At 38.9% G+C, this 23,064-nt stretch overlaps 1 protein-coding gene across 2 annotated transcripts in view; it reads left to right on the top strand.

The window, feature by feature from the left end:
* grip2b (glutamate receptor interacting protein 2b) overlaps nucleotides 1–23,064 on the top strand; it is a 103,590-nt gene that overhangs the window by 13,845 nt on the left and 66,681 nt on the right. For both annotated transcript variants that reach the window (XM_041782992.1, XM_041782991.1), the window contains exons 5-8: nucleotides 2,786–2,861; nucleotides 15,140–15,285; nucleotides 15,619–15,766; nucleotides 18,739–18,908. In XM_041782992.1, coding sequence (XP_041638926.1) covers nucleotides 2,786–2,861; nucleotides 15,140–15,285; nucleotides 15,619–15,766; nucleotides 18,739–18,908 — 540 coding nt within the window. The remainder of the gene's footprint in view (nucleotides 1–2,785; nucleotides 2,862–15,139; nucleotides 15,286–15,618; nucleotides 15,767–18,738; nucleotides 18,909–23,064) is intronic.

Here is a 23,064-nt window from a genome sequence, read left to right as displayed (position 1 = left end):
ACTATCAGCATTCTTAGTTATTATTTTGGCCCTTTGTGGCTTTTTGTGGGACCTTATCATGTCCGAAAGTCCCAGAATCCTTCCAGCAATATTGTTACCACATAGTGGAATTGTGCAAGTCTATTGAACATAAATATGAGATAAGGGACAGGTTAAGAGCTACATGCATGAAAATTGGTACACTTATATATCATAGTTTGACAGGAAAAAAAAGTCTCCAGGCACCATCCTCTAAAATCAACAGGAAGCGCACTACAGACAGTTCAAGGTCAAATCTGGGGCAGTTTAGCCTGTTTTGGAGCATCATCTGTGATGTCACAACTGAAGGATCTCTGCCTACAGATTGCAGCGGATTGTCTCCAAGTTTTTTTGTCTTTATTCTAGCCAAGATGGACGTCTAAAGTTGTGCAAGCTGTGAGTTTTCACCAGAGGGTTGGACTGTAATTGAGGCCCAAACTGGAAAAACTGATTTTCTATAATTTCTTTAGGTGTGCAAACAATTTTAACCTTATAGAACATTTTAGTACTTATGTCTACCATCACCAAACTTCACAGGGATGATCACACATTAATCCTGAATTCATTCAAACATAAATATCATTACTGTGTCACAGTGCCCCCTTCTGCCAACTGTAAATTTCCTCTGATTTCTCTTTTTCTCCTCCAAAACAACTAAAAACATTCAGCCCCTGGAAACCATTCAGCCTAGGACTATGTTTTTTGGTCTGTATATGGACCATCATCAGACCTACAAATAAGCCTCTTAGACCATTGTGCAAATCCCAACAGGAAGTCCACCAGCTGCATCTTAATTTCAAAATAATATATTTTTGACTGTGCCAAATGACTTTGACCTGTTGTAAGTTTTGTATACATCATTCTGTTTTTCCTTTACAGTTTCTGGCAAGACAACAGTATCACACTGAACACGCCCACAAACAAAAATCTCAAAATTGCGCCCCCTAAAGCCAACAGGAAGTGGCTCATTTGGGCCATTTGTTTATTCCTCTTTGCTTAACCTATCAATGTCAATATATTTTTTTTTCACTGAAGTCCTCAATATTTCTCCACAACACAGACATATTTCATTAATGACACCTCACTCTTAATGGCGAGCATTTAGATATCTCGCCAGTTTAACAGTAAGTTGCCCTAGCTCTCATATGAAATATTGGATTTGATTCAACTTTCACATGCATGATCAAAGTCTGCCTCTCTACACATTCAAAGGGAGATTTTATTGTTTTGCCATAGTGCCCCCTTCTGGCCACAGGGAGCTACACACTTGAGCCATATCTTTATTTTTATTACTGAGTTGAACCTATCAAGCTCAGATTTTGATTAAAAGGCCTCTGTAATTCTTTAAAAAACTGACATATCTTGTTAAAGGATGCCTCACTTTAGTGCTGACCATTTTTGATATCTGGCCGATATCACAGGAAGTTGGTATATCTCTATGACGAAATGTCTGATCTGCCTCTAATTTCACACGTGTGATCAGGGTCTGTCTCTCTGCATATACAGAGGCTCATTTAGCCATTTTGCTGCAGCCCCACCTAGTGTAAGAAGCCAGTAACACCACTGAAGTATATTCTCCCATCTTCATTTAACTTTATATGATTATTGATATCAGTCCTGCCTAGATCACATCTACAAATGAGCCCCTTGCTTTGTCATACTTCCACCTTGTGTTGACTGCCAGTACTACCTCATATCCAAAGTGCAACATGCTTGTGATTTTCTGAGTGACAGTCTAGAAGGATTTAGATGTTCTCACTGCACAGCTTGCCAACACCCTGCTAATGCCACACTCCTGCGGTTGCGACACACCCCGACATGCACCAGGCACCCTTTGGTGCTGCTTGCAGCCCTAGTTTGTATAGGCATGGCATTGTAGTCTATACTGACATTATTTCTTTGACTTGGGTGTTTTTCCCTTTTGAATCTCTGCACTGAAATATCTACACTGATGTAAAAAGTGACCATTCCTCCATCCATCCATTTTCTATAACGTATATTCTGCTGGGGGTCGCGGGGGGGCTGGAGCCTTTCCAGCTGTCATTGGCCGAGAGGCAGGGTACACTCTGAAATGGTTGCAAGTCAATCACAAGGCTGACATGTAGAGACAGACAACCAGGCATGCTCACACTCACACCAGTTAAACTAATGAGCATGTCTTTGGTGGTGGGAGGAAGCCGGAGTACCGGAGAGAACCCACATGTGCACGGAGAGAAGACGCAAACTCTGCAAAGAAAGACCCTGACTGGGTAGCAAACCCGGAACCTTCTTGCTGTGTGGCAACAATGCTAAACCCTTGGCCGCCGTGCAGCCCATGACCATTGCTATATTATATTATTATTATATATACTTTTTTTAATTGTTATAGGATGTCTTGTCATGGTGGCTGCAAGGGTTGCGAGTCCCAGTTGCTTACACTCACCTCCATAATATGAACTCCCTCCCACACACACTCAGCATTTTCATCAGGTTAAGACCAGCATTGCTCAGCGCCACCCTCCTCTGCAGCCTCATTCTCTGTACTAGTTCTTGTCTTGAATCGAGGACTCTGTTCAATAAAAACGGCACCTCAAAAAGTGTATTTACTGAACAGAAAGTTTTGTTTGAATGCATAAATGTATCATAATGAGAGAGAAATGCACCTGTACTCAGAGAGTGCACATACGCTCTGGGACCGCTGCCTGATGTCTGTGTTTTTGAGTTCTAAAGCGAAAGTTTGAAGAACGGTGTCAAGCTGCATGAGTTTAAGTCTTTCTTCTTCCTGCAGGAGGTACCCATGAAGACTGGCACAAGTCTCGCCCCCTAGTGGTTACTTACGTCAGGCCGGGAGGTCCTGCAGACAGGTAACCATTACTAACCATAAAGCCAATCACAAGTGCATAATTGTTCAAATCCTCACATGTTTTTATGTATACTCACACAAACAGCTTACAATAAAAACTCCTCCCTGCACAAATTTAACATCCCAGCACTGTAATATATGTCATGATTTGCTGTTAGAGACTTTGGCTGAGGTTTTAAATGTTTTGGCTTTTTGACATGTGTTGGAACAAGAGCTGCATGTTTGTGTTTTTTGTAGAGTTAGTCCTGGCTTGAATTGTGATGTCTACTCTAAATCGACCTATCAGTCTTTATTGAGGTCATAAGGGAAAATCATCCCAGTAAACCTTATGTATTATGAAATGTAAAAACACCGCATTGGCATTATCAGCTGCAGCTCGGCCAGATCCAGTCCAGACTCTGTGAGCTTTCCCGTGTCTTCATGGGAGTAAACCCAGAGGATAACAGTGTCATTTCTTGTGTCTGTCACTGGTACATTGACAGTAATGTGTTAGTCAGAGCTGCAGCAGCATGAATCACCTCGTATCCCTTTAATGTTGTCATCCTGTGTCTGTCTGAGTCTTCATGTTTGAGAAATAATCGCTGACAGCTTCATGTAGATGTCAGCTTTGTGACTGTTAAACTGATCAGCAGGGATTCTACCCTTCTGTGGATCTCATGAGTCAAGTCTGGAAAAGATGATGCTTTTTTCCGGTTTTTGATGGACACAAATCAAAGGGGGTGTGTTTTCGACATATGTAATAGGTGATAGTAAAAGGAGACTTATCATGCCCTCTTTTACCTTTGAACACAGTCTGCTTTGGTCTAGGTTTTTACTTGTTTTTTCTAAGATCTTGACTCATTTATTTAGTTGTCTCTTTAATGATGATAATCGAATCATTCCTCATGATCTCTGGAAAACAACCAAAACTTCAATTAGCAGAGTAAATAGAGAGCCTCATAGTGCCTCTGTAAAGATGTTCTTTATGAGCATTTTTTTTTTTTTTTTTTTTTTTGGCCTAGTTCTTTGTTTATTGTGCTTTGCGCTATCTAATGGCCGTGTCAGACTGGGTGCATGACACACATTCACCACCTGTATCACTGCTCAGTTTGACGAATTTTAATGACATGACACATTTCCATCCAACTGAATTCAGTTATTTTAACTATAACCAAAAAATACCTCTTATGTAATAAAAAACAATAAAATTGTCAGACTATGAGAATCTAAAGGTCACATATTTTACCCCTTTGAGACAAGTTTATATTGGTTTCGCAGGACCCCAAAACATGCCTGTGTACTTTTTTGCTGATAAAACACTCGAGTATAGGATTTTGCCTGTCTAAAAACCCCTCTCTTTCAGCCCTGCTCAGAACGAGCTGTTTATGTGTCTGTAGCTTTAAATGTGACTGAGCTGTCTGACTCCACCCATGACCATGCCCCTCTCAGGAAATTGATGTGGCTCTCCTGATCCTCCTCTCAGCTGACATCTGAAAGGAGGATCAGGAGAGGAGGGTGGAACTTTATTCCAAGCGGGGAGGGGCAACCAACCCATGGGGTGGGGCTAACTCCCCTCATGACATCATAAGGGGGAAATCTGAGAACGGCTTGTTTCAGCACACATTTTCTGAAAGGTGGAGAAAGAGAAGGAGAGGGAAAGGATTTTTCTGATTGTTGGGGGGATTTTAGACAGGCCAGGGGCACATATTGTTGCTAGCGAAGCCTGAAAAAGTGTATTTTGCATAATATGTGACCTTAAAGTAAATGTAACTCATGGAATTTACCTAATTGACTGAAATTTGGTTGCAGTAATAGTCTTAGTGATGGTAAATGGACTATGTTCTTGAATGCCACAGGTCACATCCATTCACCCAATAGCCATCCATTCATGCACATCCATACCTTGTGATTGTTGGACAACTCTACATACTTATTCATAGTTGCCATAGTTCAGTGGTGGCAGGCGGTAAACCTGAATCAGTTACATCACTGCAAAAATTTCTGCCACAGAATAGATTTCTGCAGCACCATCATTGGTTTAACAGCTCAATCTGAGTCCATTCAGTATGTTTCACTCAAGCATTATGAGCTGTTGGGTAGCTAACCAAACTTCACCCATTTATGCCATTGTAGTTAATCACAGTCATCAGGTAAAACATGTATTCTGTTATCTCCAGGTTTAATAGCTGTAATAACAGCAACATACAGGCAGTGTATTTACTTTGGGGCTGTAACACTTGCTGTGTGCTGCATTGGTGTGTCTTAAGCCCAGCACTGCAGCAATTCTTCTTACAATGGCTTAAGTAACTGTTTAATGTGGCATTGTATTCAGACTATCCTCCCACTAAAACATGCTAACATTGCTCACCTACAAACTTTTGGTTTTCTCCGCAGTCAACTCTTTGTAGTACATGCGTGATATGGGTAAGGTTGAGGTCATGCTTTCAATCTGTCTAATTCAAAGACACATGACACCCACATGCACACACACACACACACATGCACACCCACATGCACACATACAAATACTATCATGAAATAGCCTAATAAGCTCAATAACACAAGCACAAAAACTAATGAAATGACAGGCTTTTCATGCATAGGCCTATAATGGGTAAATGGCTGATTCTAATGATGAACAGTAAAAATGACAAATTTGACTTTTTTCTCAAAAATGAAACCGTAACATTACAGAATGCATGATTTTACCATGCAGTGGCTACGAGATCAAAAAATGTGGTTTGAATGGGAGTCAATGGGACGTTTTGTCAACAAGTGACTCGAAAGAGTAGTACATTTTAAATCGGATGCTACACAAAAACTAACAATGCATCAAAGTCAATATTTTGGCTAATGTTTGACATGCCCAGGACTGATTTTAAAAAACACCCCCCACCCCCAACATTAGTTATCTGGGAAATAATTACTGAGTTGTGTGTTTTTTCAGAAAAAAATATGACGATCCTGTAATCAAACTGGCAATTAAAGAGTTAAAATCCTGAAAATTATTCAATAATTGATTGTTTTGATTAGAATTAAAATTGATCAAAAGATGTGACCAAAAAAAGCAAAAAAATAAAATAAAATTTATACTATTTTTATTGCCATTTTTTTGAAGTGGACATTTTTGTCCTTAATGACTCAAAAGGGTAGTAAATTTTAAATCAGATGCCATAGAAAAACTAATAATGCATCAAAGTCAATATTTTGGCTAATCATTGACATGTCCAAGATGGATTTAGAAATAAAGCCCCAGCCATTCAACATTTGGTTTAAGGAAGATATTCATTTTTTCACTTTTTTTTCATAAATAACAACATTGACTTTAAGTAATCGAACCAGCATTTAAAGGGTTAAAATCCTCAAAATGATTGAACGTTTGGTAGTTTTGGGCACACCTGAAGTTGTTCAAGAGATTTATGCAAAAAAAAAAAAGCAGAAAAAGTATTAATCTGTTAAGTTTTTATAGCAGTTTTTTGGAAGTGGACATTTTTGTCCTTAATGGCTTTAAAGTGTTGTAAATCAAAGTGATGCCTGGGGGTTAAAAAACGTACACTTCCTACATCAGTAGATTTACACACTAACCCTCCAGTCTTGCATTTCACAAAGAAGCAGTCGGGCATGAAGTATTATGAGTAGGGTGTGTCCTTAAAAAATAAAGACCAGCCACTTCACTGTTAGGTTTCTAGACAGTGATGCAAAAACACATGTAGCATGAGCTGTTTCTAAACTGTGCCCTCTTGTTTAGCATCCTTTGGCTACTTCCAGGCTGTGGGTGGAAGTACCAGTTGAGGTTGCAGGCATTTTTATAATGACTGTAAATGTGATGTCACAAGGAGAGCTGATTCTGAACATACCTTCATATTTCATGTTTCCAACATCAACTGGCAACAAGCAAAGGGCTGAGTTTGTATATTTCACATTGTGTAGGTGGGTAGACACTTGAGATGCCCAGAATATGTGTAAAACGGTAAAAATGACTTTTTAATAGTATGTGTCCTTTCAGGTTTTAATGGAGATGTTACAGGAATACATTTGAATTAATTTTCTACATTTCTGATTGGTTTTATTTACCATGCAGCCAATTAAAAATCTCATCTTCCTGACTGTACTCAGGGCTGATTGGATGCAGAGAGTCTGATGATTTTTACTTTGGGTTATTTTAAAGTGGTGAGGATTGTATTAAACTGGGGCTGGCAGCACAGCGTCTGCTCTCTACGGGGGGGAAATAGTTCCATTACTTTTCTTCCAGTGAAGTAAATGCACATTAATTTCACTTTATTCATTTCTGCACAGTTGCACACAAGTCTATTAACCATAAAATACCCAATCAGTGCAGAGTGTGTATCTCTGTTTACAGCATGCTCTCCTTTAGAAGCCTATCATATACAGCAGTATGATAAAGAGGCCAACTGTATGATCCTGCATGTGACTTTCTTATTCCTGGAGCAGTGGTTCTCAACTGGTCCAGCCTCAGGACCAACAGGTCTCTCTTACGACAAATCGCGACCCACATTTTCAAAAATTTTCAACAACACGTTTAGTTAATTGAATATCCTCCTAAGACCCTGCATCCACATATGAGGACTTTACATTTTGGCTTCTCTACATTATAGTAATCATTTTTGGTATTAGAATTGATAAGATAATGGTACAAAATAAGGAACATTCAAGTTTAAGGTATTTGCTTGAAATTCTTGGATAATTTGCTGTTTAGATATTTTAGGGAATTTGCTTGGAAGTTATCAAGTTTTTTTATGGTAGGAGGATAGTGTATATTTCAGAGAGTTCCCTTTTTTTCCTCATTTTCAGGGGAATATGGGAAACTTATTATCCAAGAACTGGATTTGGAATTTGGGTTTTGGGTTTTTTTTTTTTTGGATGCTTCCATCATTTTCATGGTATTTGGAGAATATTTTTGAACATTTCTAGAATTTGCCAAGAAATTTAAAGGGGAATTTTCTTTTATATTTGGCAAATTTACTTGAAATTTTTCATGAATTTGCATGGAATTTTGGGGGGATATTTTTATTGAAATTTTAAGAAAGTTTCACTGAAAGATTTGAGGACTATCTTAAGAAATATTTGGGTATATTTTGATTTTAATATGGATTTATTTGATATAATTTGTTTGGGTTTTGGATAGGAAAATTTTCAAGAAATTTCCTGTTCAACGATACTTGAACTTATCCCAAATAAGTAGGAGGAACTAAAAATGCTCTCCTATCAAAGGCTCAGGTCTCAGGAGGATATGTTGCAATTTTGGACCAAAATAGATGAAATGAAAAAGAAAAGGGACAAAACTGACAGGTCTTCTGTCATTCATCGTCGTGGTCGTGGTGCATCTGAGTTTTGATGATGAGCTGTGATGCTGCAGTCGGGCTGTAAATCTGGCTGAATTTGTGTAGTCTGAGCTGGCCTTTAGGTGCTTTTTTCCAAACTCCAAGCAGGCTTTAATGTGTTTTTACACTGAGGAGAGACTTCTATCTTGCTGCTCTGCCATAAAGCCCAGATCAGTGGAGGGCTGCAGTGATGGTTGTCCTTCTGGAACTTTGTCCCATGTCCACACAAGATCTCTGGAGCTCAGTCAGAGTGACCATCGGGTTCTTAGTTTCTTCTCTTACTAAGTTCCTTCTCCCACGATCGTATGAGTGGGAGTTGAAAGAGTTGAAAGAGTCGCGGTTGTGCCAAACAATCCTGTATCTGAGCTCTGCAGGCAGTTCCTTTGACCTCATGGCTTGGTTTTTGCTCTGATATACATTGTCAGCTGTCATGTCCAGTCAATTTGATTTACCACAGGTGGACTCCAGTCAAGGTGTAGAAACAGCTCAGCAAAGATTGGAGAAATAGCAGGAGCAAAAAAGCAGATCTAAAGTACTGTAAAGCAGTGATTCTCAACCTTGGGGTCGGGATCCCCTTGGGGGTCGCGAGACACCAAGAGGGGGTCTCCAGATGCTTTGAAAAAACTAAGAATATATATTTTTTAATTACACTGTTGCCTCTTTGCACCAATTTTACCAAATTTGAACACCTTATCATTATTTTTCCCACCAATTTTAACACATTTTTGCCCTCTGACACCTATTTTGCCTATTTTAAACCTTTTCCACCACTTTTTTTTCTGCATGTTTTTGTCATGTCTTTACCAGTTCTTGCCACTTAAGCCTAAAGTTGCCTCTGTTGACCCATTATTGCCACTATTAACCACTTTTAACACCCAATTTTCCCCATTTTTAACCACATTTCACTACCTGATATTCTAATTCTTGCCAGTTCTGCCAATATCTGCGTATTTTTTTCTTTCTCAGTTAACCCTTTTTGCCAGTTTATGTCAATTTTTCTTCCCATTTCACCAAATTTCAACCAATTTTTGCCAACTTAAAGCCACTTCAACCATTTGTTAACTCCCTTTTTACCACTATTTATGCCCATTTTTGCCACTTTAACCCATTTTTGCCATTGTTGGTCATCTGTTGCCATTTTTATCCAATTTTTGCCATCTCTAACTCATTTCTGCTACTTTAAAAATCCAATTTCAACACCTTTTCCACTTTTTTTTGTCATTATTAACCCGTTTGAGCTATTTTTTACCTGCGTTAATATAAAATATGTTTTTCTCAGCTTATCTTTACAATGGACCATGATTTTTCTGACCTCCATGAGCCACCAGTTTGACTGTTCTTAATTGTGCATGGCTGTGTCCAGCCACCTTCAGGGGCAGTGGGGGTCCCCAGTCTCTGGCACCTTTATTTTGGGGGTCGCGGGCTGAAAAGGTTGAGAACAACTGCTGTAAAGCACTGTCTCTCCAGCTTTGACAGGCAAAAAAATGACTAAATAAAAGGACAAACCTGTAACCCTCTCCTCTAGAATTAAAATATCTTCAATCAGTTCATGCTTCTGAAATTTGAGATGCTATTTTTATTCCGGATGCAATAATCAGGTAAGAATTGAATGGAGAGACAAAATAGGGCAGCTGCAAAACACTTGCATTCAAATCTGCAGTTATGTTTGCTCGTGTAATTTTCCCTATGAATGCTTTTAGGTGGTCTCTGACACATTCTAACTGATGGTAACAGATTATATATTACAGATCATGCATGGCCTCTTCCTTCACAGATGCTTATATAGGTGCTCATGCTGGGACAAAACCCAGATAAAATTCTCCTACTGTTCAGTTATTTTGCCCTGAGGCTCGTCTAACGCCATTCCAAAGGAAATCATCTTGAAAATGTGGGTCAGCGCAGCAAAAACGAATGAGATATTCTGCTGCTTTATATCCCATTTATATGCCAATTGGAGAAAACTTAATCCACAGCAGCATACGGTCTCAGGAGTGCCTACGTTTTTAGCCGTACCCGCTGGGAATTAAAGCAACAACTCTGAAAGTGTTAGAGAGTCATGATGTTTTATGCAGAAGCACAAAGGAGCTGATTTTACAGCCTCATCACAGAAGCAGAAAAGGAGAGAAACAGCGAGAGCCCGCGGGCTACAGAGCCGGCAAAATGTCAGCAAAATCCTAAAGCCTTTTTCTTAACCAACATCTTCAATTAGAGACATCTTCTTCCCTAAAACCAGTGTGGGAGGTTATGCATAGCTGTACATGTGTCTGTAACACAGTGATGAAATGCATTACTGTTGCCAACTCCAGTAAGTCACAAATTAAACTATTATCCTGTTACTTTAAGTTTCTGAACTGTTGGTTTCTACATGACAAGAGGACAGAAATACAAATCAAACGTCCCTTTTTATAAGTTCTTATGCAACACTCACCCAACTCATGCAATGTTTGGAAAATGGAAATAAGAGAGCAGTTTAAATCAAGACATCTTTTTAGGCTTTAGGATCTGCACACTTAAAGCTGATGTGGGAAAAGGACAAGAGTGGGAAATCTCAGCCAGAAACAGTTCTCCACTGCTGTGAACTCCTCGGGACGGGGATGACACTTGAGACTTTTCTGGTACCAAATGGGTCAGTGTATTTTCTGGCAGATCCATTTCCTGGTTGAAACCAGACTCAAAATATTGGGAGGAACTCTTGTTATTCCATTTATTCGTTTTTGACCAAAAGGGTCAAAAGGAAAGGTGAGCTTTTCAAAACAAAAGCCTCCATGTCAAAATAAGGGCCATCCACTGAATTTTACAGTATTATAATAGGTAAAAATGCTCTATATACTATGTGTGATAAATAATGTAAATTGTTAATGTACTGGCAATTTAATGGACAGTAATGTTACCTTTTTTAAAATATTTTATTCTTATTTCATACATATGTGTATACAGTGCTTAACAAATGTATGAGACCACCCTAACCCTAACCAAAGTAAGGTTTATGCCACAGCTGCCCTAAATTAACAGCATTGGTAATTACCAAAATCATTTTTTATCTTTCTGCAATGGTTAATACACCAATATGTAGAAGCTCTTTAACCCAAATGATATTTTTAATGCTAAAATAGAATTATTATTGTTATCCATGAATTTTCAAAATTACTGATTTACAAAAAACTGAAAAATAGTAAAGCACATTATTATTTCTTGATTAATATGTCAAATTATAGTTATTTACTTGCATTCCTGAAGAGAAAAATGAGTTTTAGTGGTTGAATGTTATGCTTGGTTCATTTCTGATTTCTCAGAGAAGCCCAGCTCAAACTTGGGTATAAAAACGTGAATTCAGTTTGAAATGGTAAAACATGGAGAGCTGACTGAAACATTTTCAGGGAGCCCTCCACGTTTTACCATTTTGAACAGGAATAAGGAATTTCAAACTGAATTCACCCAAATTTGAGATCAATTTGAGAAAGATAAAAAATGATTTTGGTAATTACCAATGCTGTTAATTTAGGGCAGCTGTGGCATAAGCCTTACTTTGGTCAGGGTTAGGGTGGTCTAATACATTTGTTAAGCACTGTATACCCATATTTTCACTCCTGAACAAATTTCACAAGGGCCCTCTCAGTATTGTACCTTGATCATTCAAATAGAACTTGTAGTTACAGAGTTATACTCATTTAAAGATGGACTGTAAATTTCAAGTAGTAGCCAAATAAAAGGGGCTAGGGCTTAACAGGTTAAGAATGGCTTTTATTGGAGATAAAGCATGTTTATTCTGCATTATCCAATCAGAGAGCAAATCTCTCTATCATTTTATCCTGAAAGACTTTCTCTTAACCTTTACATTTGAGTTTAAACATATGTCCCTCTTGATTTCTGCCTGAACAAGCCTTTCTGACCCTGTTTAGCTGCATCATGTAGTTCAAAGAGCTTCATGGCTATCATTGCCTTCTTGGCTGCCCTGATGACAGCTCTGCATTACTCACACTCCAGCACCATGCATAAAGCATCCATCGGCTCCTCAATGCAGCGCTGTGCATTAAAAATTAAAATAAAGGCTGCGTATCTTTTTGGAGAGGGATAAATAATTGGCTGAAATGTGCTGCGGAGCGCTTTTTAGAGCTCTAAGCATCCACAGTGTGAATGTGCTTTAGTCACTGGATGACTTTTTTAAAAAATTAGCACGACTTAGATGAAACCACATCTCATGAAATGATGTTTCATCTGAAGTCACTGTCTCTCTGTGTTGTTTCCACTGTGTTTGTCCTCCGTTTGAACTGGAGGAGAAGAGATACTGTAAGAGAGTCAGACGGATGAAACGAGTGGAGGATGAGATCAGAGGGATGGAGAAGAGCAGAGAAGAAACAGAGCTGGAAACAAGTAGGACAGCATGGAAATGAGTCAGATAGAAAAATAAGATTTTCAAAAGATGGCTGGAATGAAAAGGTGCAGAAAAGAAAAAGGAGGTAAGGGAGGAGATAAATAAGTTGTAATAAGAGAAGTACAGATGATAAGAGCGGCTGACAGCTGTGGCTGGAGGCAGAAAACTGCTTTAGGTTGTCTGTCCATTCATTCCATTTATATTAATGCAGCATCTCTGCAAGAATCGATGGAAAAATCTTCAAATCTGACCTTAGGGTTTGATAATAATGCACACTTGACAGTCAAAGGTCTCTCTTTTATAAATGCAGTTTGTCAAAGAGGTCTTGATTTCACATCCCCTGTATTTTTAGGACAACGAAACAGTTTCATCTCTGACTTATTAGCAGACAAGCTTCTTTTGCATATCCCTGTTGTATCTGTAGACTGTGCTGACATTTAAAGGACCTACTGGCTGTCTTGTGGTCTGCAGAAAAACAGCAATTTTCTCCATTTGCCACTGCAGTCAGTCCAGTGTCCCGTGTACTGTAAAATTAACTGAGTCCAGTTGAAAACACACACACACACACCAACAACACATTAATGCACATGCACATATGTATAAAACGAGGTGCAAGAGTCACACTACAGAACATTATTGCCTGTCTAAAAGTCCACAGTTTTAATCAGTAATTAATAGATGAATACAACAGTGTAAAACAAGACTTAAGGCTTCAAAATCACTTAATGTGCAGCCAGTCTAAGCTTCCTCAGCATCTCAGCCACACATAACCATGGCTGCTAGTAAAAGTTAACCTGTAAGGCAGTGGATTGTCCAGATTTCACGTCCGTCATTAGGCGGATCCTTATCTCCACTGCATGGATATACTTCACATTCATCTCCCAAAAGTCCTGCTGTGTCGGTTTTTGTGTAGCTTAGCCATTTTAGGTTAGGTTAAGGAACTAAGACAACAATTGGAGAGTTTTTAAAAAATGAACAATCTGGCAAATGTGAGCTAATTTCATTCAGCACAGCCAAAATGGTTTGGAAATAAACAGAAAGGCACAAAATGCCCCTAGGATCTCTTAAAAGTCAAATATTGTACCCCTTTTAGACAAGTTTATATCGGTCTCAGAGGTCCCCATAAAGTGCTTGTAAAGTTTGTTGCTGAAAAAAACACTCCTCTAGGATTTTGCATGCCTTAAAACCCCCTCTGTTTCAGCCCTGCTCAGAACGAACCATTTCTGTGTCTGTGGCCTTAAATGTTAATGAACTGTCTGACTCCGCCCCTGACCACACCCCTCTCAGGAAATGGATGTGGCACTCCTGATGTTACAATGTTACAGACACTTTTATCCAAAGTTAAGGAACTGACTGGGATTTGATCATCAATCTCCTAGACCAGTGATACTCAACCTGAGCTCTCAATCCGCATGTGGTGACCAGTTGTGGCTCTTTTAAGGCTTACTTAAAAAAAAAAAAATCCTCCTGAAATCTTTTATAAAGGTGAAAACTGTTGATGAGTGAAGACTCATTGCAACAAGTCATATCAATAAACCTAATTCGAAAGAAGACGGACTTTAACTGCCAAATTCAAATGAAAACTTGTATATCATTACCATCGGATGCACGCTGTAGGGAGGAACGTGGTAAAAGAGCATAGAGGAAGTCCACTGACGGTGCATCTCTTCATTAAGTTCATTCATTGAGGTATACTGTCTTGTGTTTAAATTGAAGCTTCTAATGCCCTTATTTAAACAGATTTCTTCAGTCACTTCCTGCCAATGTTCTCCCATACTTGTATTTAATTATGATTTTTGCGATGCGCATCATCGTCAACGTGCCAAACACACCTGATCACATTTTTCAAATAATGTAAAATTGAGTAAAACTTGTCCAAATGTGGGTGTTGTATCTGATGGTTAATGTACTGATAAATACTGTCAAAAGGGCAGAAACAGAAAAATGAAAGCAACAAACTGGCAGGACAGAACGATTTGTGAGGGGGAGCTGCAGGTGTGATGCAGGGCCGGATTTAGTCATTTGGAGGCCCAGGGCAAAGACCAATATGGGGACCCTCCCCCTTTAGCTTAAAGCATCAATAATGAGAGGAATAAAAAATAGAAAGCATCCCTTTAAGTTAACAGAGTCACAGAACTACAGTAAATGTCCACATATGAAATATAAACACCCAAACAGACACCCATTATTCATCAGCTCTTTGAAATACTCTTAGTCGGCATATTCTAATATTTTAACAAGACTTTAGTCCTGGTGGAACTTCCATAAATAAAAACATAGGCTTATTATTGGTGGAAGATCCTTTCTTCTGACACTATTGACATTTGTATGTAGCCTCTTTCATCCCACTGAACCGCACAGTAATTCATCAATTCACTGTTTCATTTCAACTATGGATAGATCGATTATCACATCCCCGGTTTTGGATTATGGCTCTGGCAGAAAACGACGTGGCTCTTGAGTGGAATAAGGTTGAGTGCCGCTGGTATCGACAATCGTATTCCCAGACTATGAATTTTTTTTTTACTCATTCAAGAGCATTCACATCTGATGCCACCTTTTCGTCTGTGTTCTTTGTGTGTTCAGAGAAGGCACGCTGCGTCCCGGTGACCGTCTCCTAAGTGTGGATGGCGTACCGCTGCACAACGCCAACCACAGCGACGCCCTCAGCGTGTTGGCTCAGTGTGGGCAGGAAGCTCTGTTCCAGATAGAGTACGACGTCACCATCATAGGTGAGAAAACAACACACACTAAAACACACACCAGCACAGGAAGAAGTATAATGTGACCTGAGGCGACAAAGTTTGTAGAGTTTACTGAAACGCAGGAAAATGCAGACTTAGTTATGTCTTTAAGTGGCATGTCCACATCCACCGCCTCAGGCTGAGCTCTCCCTCTTTACTTCTCCCATAATGCAATGCAAAGAATCCCCATGTCTGCATATCTGCTGGGTTTTGATTTTAAGGGCACTTTGAGCCTCAGGCTCTTCACTTGAGCTTACTGTAATGTTTGTGATCACAGGAGAGCCAAGTGATAAAAAATACAAATCCATCTCTCCTGATCAGACACAGTAACGAACGCCTCCGGTCCGCTATTAGTGGAAATTGCCAAGTCGCCCGGAGCAACGCTGGGAATCATGCTGACGTCGACCAATCACCAAAACAAGCAGGTCATCGTCATCGACCGGGTTAAACCTGGCAGCGTGGCGGACAGGTACGCACATATTCACACACATTTTAATGTTTAGTACAGGGGTGTCAAACTCAAGGCCTGGGGGCCAAATCCGGCCCATGGTGCGTTATACCTGGACTGCCAAGTTATATCATATTTTCATTATAATTGGTTTGAGATTTCCTCCAGTTTGAAACTGAATAAGAATCTCCTTGTTCTGTCATAAAAGTAAAGTAAAAAGTTGAAATAATTAGATAAAAAGTCAGCAATGGGGGGAAAAGAAATTTCTGTTTTCATTTCATAGTCTTGATTTTGCATCTCACGGTAATCACGCAAGTTATGGTTTTGACTTTAAATTTTATATTTTGTCCTTTTCGATTCACATTTTTTGACTTTTTGTCTTTTTATGTTTTAGCTTTAAGATTCTCAAAAAATAAAAAAATTAAGTAATATTTTGACCTTTGAAACTCAAGATTTTGATTTTGTTTTTTCTCATGTTTTGACATTTTGGGCTCCTTACTTTGACTTTGGCCTTTTGTATCATCAATTTAGAATTTTTTTTTGTAATATTTTGACCTGTAAAACTCAAAATTTAAATTATTTTCTCAGCTTTTGACATTTCTAACCAATGATTTTGAAATTTATCTCATATTTTCACCTTTAAAACTTGTGATTTCAGTTTTTTATCTCATGTTTAGACCATTACAAATCATAATTTAAACTTTCTTTCCTATTTATTTTTCTTTTTAAAAACATGATTTTGACTTTAAATGCCTTTTGAGCGAATAATTTGAATTTTTATCTCAGATTTTAAGCCTTTAAACTTACTTTTTATTTTTTAAAGGGGCTCTATGTAAGATTTTTGCTTTAAAACTTCCCACTTTTAAGTATATAATGGTGTGCACTTTATCCTGATGTGAAGAATGAGGCTCTTTATGTCTTCCTTGTTTGCCTGTATAAGCCTGTGGAGTCTTTTCTCTGTGAAGAATTCGGGCTGAATTTTCAGCGAAATATGAATGGAACTGGCATCGGGTACTACGTAATGCACGCACCCCTTTGCTCTGTTTATACCTGACAACGGCGTGTTGAATGGAGAAGGCTGCTTCCACGAGTAAATAACCGGCTAGCTCAGCCCAAACACCCACACAAACTCCGCGAAAACATAAAAAACTAAGATAGTTTTATCTGCTGAAGCCCGTCAAGCTAAAAGAGAGTGTGACCGACGCAGGGGGATATTGAGGATAAATATTGGTGGAGCATTTGAGAAATGGAGGGAGTTTCGCTTGGCGCTCAGGATAGATACCGATCCAGTGATGGCCGTCTTTCTGTTGAAAAAGTAAGGCATCACCATGAAATACATTGTAGTGTTTTATGTTGTTTAAACCATATGCTACATCACGTTAGCTTGCTTACCAAGATGCTATCCAAACAACGAGAACGTCACGTTGCTCATTTAGTGTTTTCTGGATAATCCTTTTCTCCTTTTTCTTGCTTCCTGGCACTGGACTCAACTTGCTGATTTTGTTTTTGATACTTAGTTTGTAAAATATCTTCAACACATAATGTCAGCTATCTGATATCCGCGGTCGAGGCACCGTTATCAGAGCTAAGCAATGTTTGCCTTGTTGCTTCTGCTCTAAAACGCGTCCCATTCAATACACTTTACACATGTAAAAAGACAATAATATTGGTCAATGCTGCACTATGTAGCAAAGTTGTTCATTCATAGAAATGGTCGCAAAAATATCGTCCTTTTTTAATCGCCTCATATGAACCAGTATTTAATTTTGTGCCATGTCCGCACTAGAGGTTCAAATATGCTTTGTTCATTTTCATTTTTAGTTCGTGGAACTTTTAAGAGTTACATCACTTACCTCCTCTGTATACATGATGCCAGTAAATCACCTTGGTCTGCGTGTGTCTCAGCTGATCAACTGGAGGCTCGTTCATGAGCAAGGAGCGTGCCATCGTGGATGAGCAACACAATGTTGTTGTAGTTCGCCTAATGGCCGGCGGGGTTGCTACACTGATATTTTTCTAAATCTTGCATTGGGCCCCTTTAAGATCTCAAAATCATTTATCATCAATGCTAAGGCTCCCCCCACCCCCCATAGTTCATTGCTGGTGAAAATTAGGTTGACAGTTTATGGTTAAATGCTGACCTTGTCCGGCCTCAGGTTGGACCCAAATTCAGAATTCGGCCCCTGCTGTGATTAAGTTTGACATCCCTGGTTTAGTGTCTGCACCTGAATATCCAAGGTTCTCTGGTTCTCTGCTGGAAAACAGTGGATCGCCCTCTCCTGGTCAGGAGGTTAACTGCTGCAGTAAAATTATTTGCTTCATCACTCTGGATGTCTATAAATAGAGGAAGGACAATTGTATTCAGATTTTTATTTATTTTGACTTTGAAATTCCTCCTCCTGAATATAAACATATGCATTTGGGTTATTTTTCTGAATAAGATTCATGTTTATGCAGCATTTCCCCTCCCCAACACCCCTCTGTAAAGATTCACAAACACACTGAGACATTAAAACATGTCCGGCCCGGTACTGCAGACAGTGGGAGACAGGATTCCGCCCGGGGCTCCAGTCTGGATCTAAAATATACATGAAGCACTTGAACTGTGTGTCAGAGCTGAATGGAGCTCTGAAATAACCTCAGCATGAATGTGGAGCTGTGACTTCTGTCACTACTCATTCCCACATGGTTAGACTTTTTAAAAAACACAGTTTGAAATGCAGACTCACCGTGCTGACCAGCTCTGATGCACGCTCGTCTGACCATTTGTAACCTGCAGAGGAATTTCAAACAGAAATGTAACTGAAACAGCCAAAATATGCTCAGCTCACCCCATTCCTCTCAACTTTGGACCATTTGGAGTCAGGATTTATTACTGGGTGCTTGGACATTTGTGGCGTCTTTAAGCCCCTCCTAGTGGTGCCATTTACCTACTGCGTGTTTAACTTCGTTACCGTTCTTCTCTGATTCTCCCCGTCTCTGTGTTTGACCAGATGTGGAGCGCTGCATGTTGGAGATCACCTGCTGTCCATAGACGGCACGTCGACAGAACACTGCACAGTCCTGGAGGCGATGCAGCTGCTAGTGAGCACGACAGAACTGGTCAAATTAGAAATCCTACCCTCCCATCAGACACGGCTAACTGGGAAGCAGCACGACACAGGTAGGTGGAAAAGCTGCCTGTGTCTCTGAAGATGAGTCATTCAGCTCCACAAATCAACAGAGAATGTTTTCAAAATGAAATTGATCAAACCCAGGAACTTCTGACACAGTGGAAGATGACTACTCTATTCTCTGTGTCATATCTTTATTTTATTTTTATCTACATTATATTATATATACCATATGCATTGCTTTGACATGTTAACACATCTCTCTTGGTATAACGAGGATGATTCAGAGGTTCATGCCTGTTGTGTCTATGCTGATCTTTATTCAGATCTGTGTGCATAGCAGGTGTTTTAAGAATGTTCTTTAAAGGCATATGCAAAAAAAGATTCTGTTTATAGCAGGTCCTTTTCATGCGAATGTGGCCTTAAAGACGTCTCTGGCACTGCAGCAGAAGCATAGGTTTTTTTAAAGATGCTGTTTGCATGACTGCAGTTAACTTTGCTGAACTTGAAACTTTTGCTAGTAGCCGAATAGTTAGGAATGATTACTCACTGGGATGCAAGGAAAATCAGACACTTTGCAGTCAGCAGAGGCGAGATTGAGGCAGAGGCAGATTTAGGCTGAATCTCAATTCTCCCCTTAACCCTCAATTTTAACCCTCAGTTTCCAAATGCGCGTTCCCACAAAGTGCGAGGCCTGTCCCAATTCTCCCGAGAGTTGAGTTGAGGGGCGAGTTTGAGGGCTTTTTCTCCCTCGATTTTAAAATGTTCCTGGAGCTCACTTGGTATTGAGGGTTATCACTCAAAGAAAGAAGGCGGCGAATGCGGTGAAGAAATCGAGCTACAAATGTAAATTTCTTTGTTAACCATTAGAGCTCCAGCAGCACGGATCCATGCCGGAGGCACACCCCTTTGTAAATTGCTTGGTAACTTTTGAACTGTAAGTCATAGGCACTAACTTTTTTTTTCCTGTGAAAGCCGTGTGTTGTGCCTTTCTATATATGTTCTTCATGCATTTGTAGCTCTTACAGAACATATTCTAGTGAGCCCAGAACAGCGACACAGTTTAGAAAAACGCTAATAACTTTTAAACCATACATCATAGACAATTTTATTTTGCTCTGAAAGCTGACCATTTTGCTGTTCGTTTGCTACCATCACTGTCTCCATAGCCCTTAAGGAAGCCGTTCTAGCAGGTCTTCAAATATTAAATCCATGGCGTTAGATCTGAAAATAAGCGTCTTTTGTCCATTTTTAATCCATTTTCAGTCATGTACTTTGGCTTTCTTCGGTGGGCAGAGCCATATTTGTTGAGGGCAACGTTTAGATTGTGGGAACGGCACAAATGAATCTAACTGCAAAAGGCGCATGGACTTTCTTTTGTACTTATTTAGATGTTCTGAAAAACGTTAGTCACAGAATGTTTATTTTTTCACTGTTTTGTCCCCAACAGATGGCAGAATAAGTCTATGCAAAGAAAATGCTTTGTCACTATTGTTTACTGTGTGTTATCAATGAAAAACTTTGAGTTTCAAATTCAGATTTGTTTTTTTTATTTTGTTTTTAGAGTCTTATAACTTTTTCATAATTCAAGACATTACTGTATTAGATATATTCTTAAAGCCCAGGTTGTCCTGAGAAAAGAGATGCATAGAACTTGAATGTGCACCACAGGGCTGATGTTTTACTAGCTTTTTCAGAAAAATGTCCAGGCGAGACATTATGGTGAAAAAAAATAGCTGTGAGCTCTAAGGGTTAATAGAGATCTGAAATTTACAAAAACACTCCAATATCTTGGTTTGATATTATTTTTTGGATTATTTGCCTTTTTGTGGCATAGCATTTACTTTTATTTTTATGATCGTAAGCCGATAACCGTGCCGCGTGGACAAGCCTACGAGTTACAACTGGTGTTTGGCATTAGCTAATGGCTGTGTTATACAGAGACTTTCAGCTGAATATGTTTGTGGTTGGTGTTATTTGGTTGAATATTATCACGTTCTCGTTCTTCTTCTTCTGAATTAACAGAGTACGCACTTTTGGCACAGTTTTTGGCACATTACTGCCCTCTACAGTCTGAAATGGTAACTGCTATTAAGGGGTGTCCCATTTCTAAGTCATGAGATGGCCCTTACACTTGGTTTTGAGGGGCCAGTTAAGACCGAGGCTTGAGCTTAAGGATAAGATCAAGGGTTAAGGGAAGAAGTGGGATTCAGCCTTAATCCTGTTTTTTAACCTTAGAGCTCACAGCTATTTTTTCACCATTGTGTCTCGTCTTGACTTTTTGTCTTCAAAAGCTTGTAAAAACATCAACCCTGTGGTGCACAGTCAAACTCTAAAGATCCTTTTCTCCAGAACAACCTTGGCTTTACGAGTATGTGTGTTGTAGCAATGTCGCTTGACTTTTTAAAAAGTTATAGGGTAATAAAGTCAAAAGAAAAAAATCATAAATTAATTAATTTTTATGTATCAAACACAGTAAACATTAATGACTAAGAGGGGTTTTTTTGCACATAATTGTTCTTCCATGTCTTTGTTACTACATAATTAAAAAATGATAATAATGTGACAAAATATTTTCAAAATATTCACGTTTTTAAAAAAATAAGTCCTTGCACTATTGGGATTTTTAGTTATTATTGAAAGTGCAGTGACTCCGATGGAAAAATAACAGCCTCCCTGTGTCTATTACTCACAGTTTATGAGTCTGTGCCAAGGTTATTATAGTTAACTAAAACTAACTAAATAACTACAACTAAAATTCAAAAATCATTGTAGTTAACTGAAACTAAATCAAAACTAAGCTTTACAGAAAAAGAAAAATGACTAAAACTGTATAGTGCGCTTCCAAAACTAACTAAAATAAAATAAAAATGAAGACAAAATATCCATAGTTTTAGTCTTTGACACAACCAGACTGACTTGAACCTACACCAGAGTCTGGGGAGTGTAAAATTGCCCGAATTGTTTGGTTAAGACTTCACACAGTGGCAGTTTTATGTCTGGAGTTGTATTCAAACATCATCTTTAAACAAATAAAATAAAAAGTGAAGAGTAGCCTGTTTGAATATGTTTTTGAAAATGTATGACGTTCCCTCAGCCCCGACATCTATCCGTAAAAAACTAAAACTAATAAAAACTAAACTAAACGAAGCATTTTTGCAAAATCAAAACTGAACTAACAAACCAGCAGTGGAAACTAATTAAAAACTAAACTGAAATTGAAAAAAGAAAGTGAAAACTACACTGCCTGGCCAAAAAAAAAAGTTGCTACCTGGATTTAACTAAGCAAATAGATACAAGCCTCCTATTGGATAATTACTGCATGGGCGATTATCTTTCAGCTGGAAACAAGTTATTTAACCCCAGCTGATGCAATGAGTAACTTCTCATTTCTTTAACAACCATGTCGAAAGACACATCCTGTGGTCATGGAAAAGATGTTAGTCTGTTTAAGAAGGGTCAAATCATTGCATGCGTTGTTCAGCAATGCATGACATGATAACAGAACAGTTTCCCACTGGTTGTCACAGCCCAGTTGCAATGCATTCTGGTATACAAACAGTCAATGTGACTGTGGGCTAAACAGCTAACTGCAGAAAAGATTGAAAAAATGATTATAAGTTCATATAAAGACGTTCAATATCGGAGTGACTGGTGTGGATTTAATTTTAAAGACCCTGTAAAGTGCGCTGGAAAGTCAGCCAATTTCTAGGCTCACTGGAAAACTTTCTGTAAGAGCTACAAACGCATGGAGAACATCATTAGAAAGGCACAAGGGAGAGCTTTCAGAGGAAAAACTAAGTGCATACGACTTACAATTCAAAAGTTACCAAGCAATTTACAAGGGTTGTGCCTGTGGCACAGATACATGCTGTGTGAGCTACAAGGGCTATTAGTTACAGCCGACTTTATTCGCCTCTTTTATTGTTTTACCAAGTTTTTAACAAGCTCCATTGCCTAACCATACAAGACCTACCTGCTGTAATTTTTTTATCCATAGAGGTGAAGCTTTGTTCAAGGTCAGGACTTCAATCTTTATTGTAAAAGAATATTTTAGGTAGTATAATCATTGATTTCCATGTATCTAATTCCATGCATGCTGCTCACAGCGATCTCAGTCTGCAGATTTCTGTTCTGCCATTCAGAGTGGAGCAGGCAGGTGTGGGTGTGACACCAAAGTCACCGCTTTGCACCCGTTTAAAACAT

This window comes from Cheilinus undulatus, linkage group 3, assembly GCF_018320785.1.
Source record: "Cheilinus undulatus linkage group 3, ASM1832078v1, whole genome shotgun sequence".
NCBI lineage: Eukaryota > Metazoa > Chordata > Actinopteri > Labriformes > Labridae > Cheilinus > Cheilinus undulatus.
The sequence above is the reverse complement of the archived record's forward strand: the minus strand, read 5'-3'. Positions and strand labels throughout refer to the sequence as shown.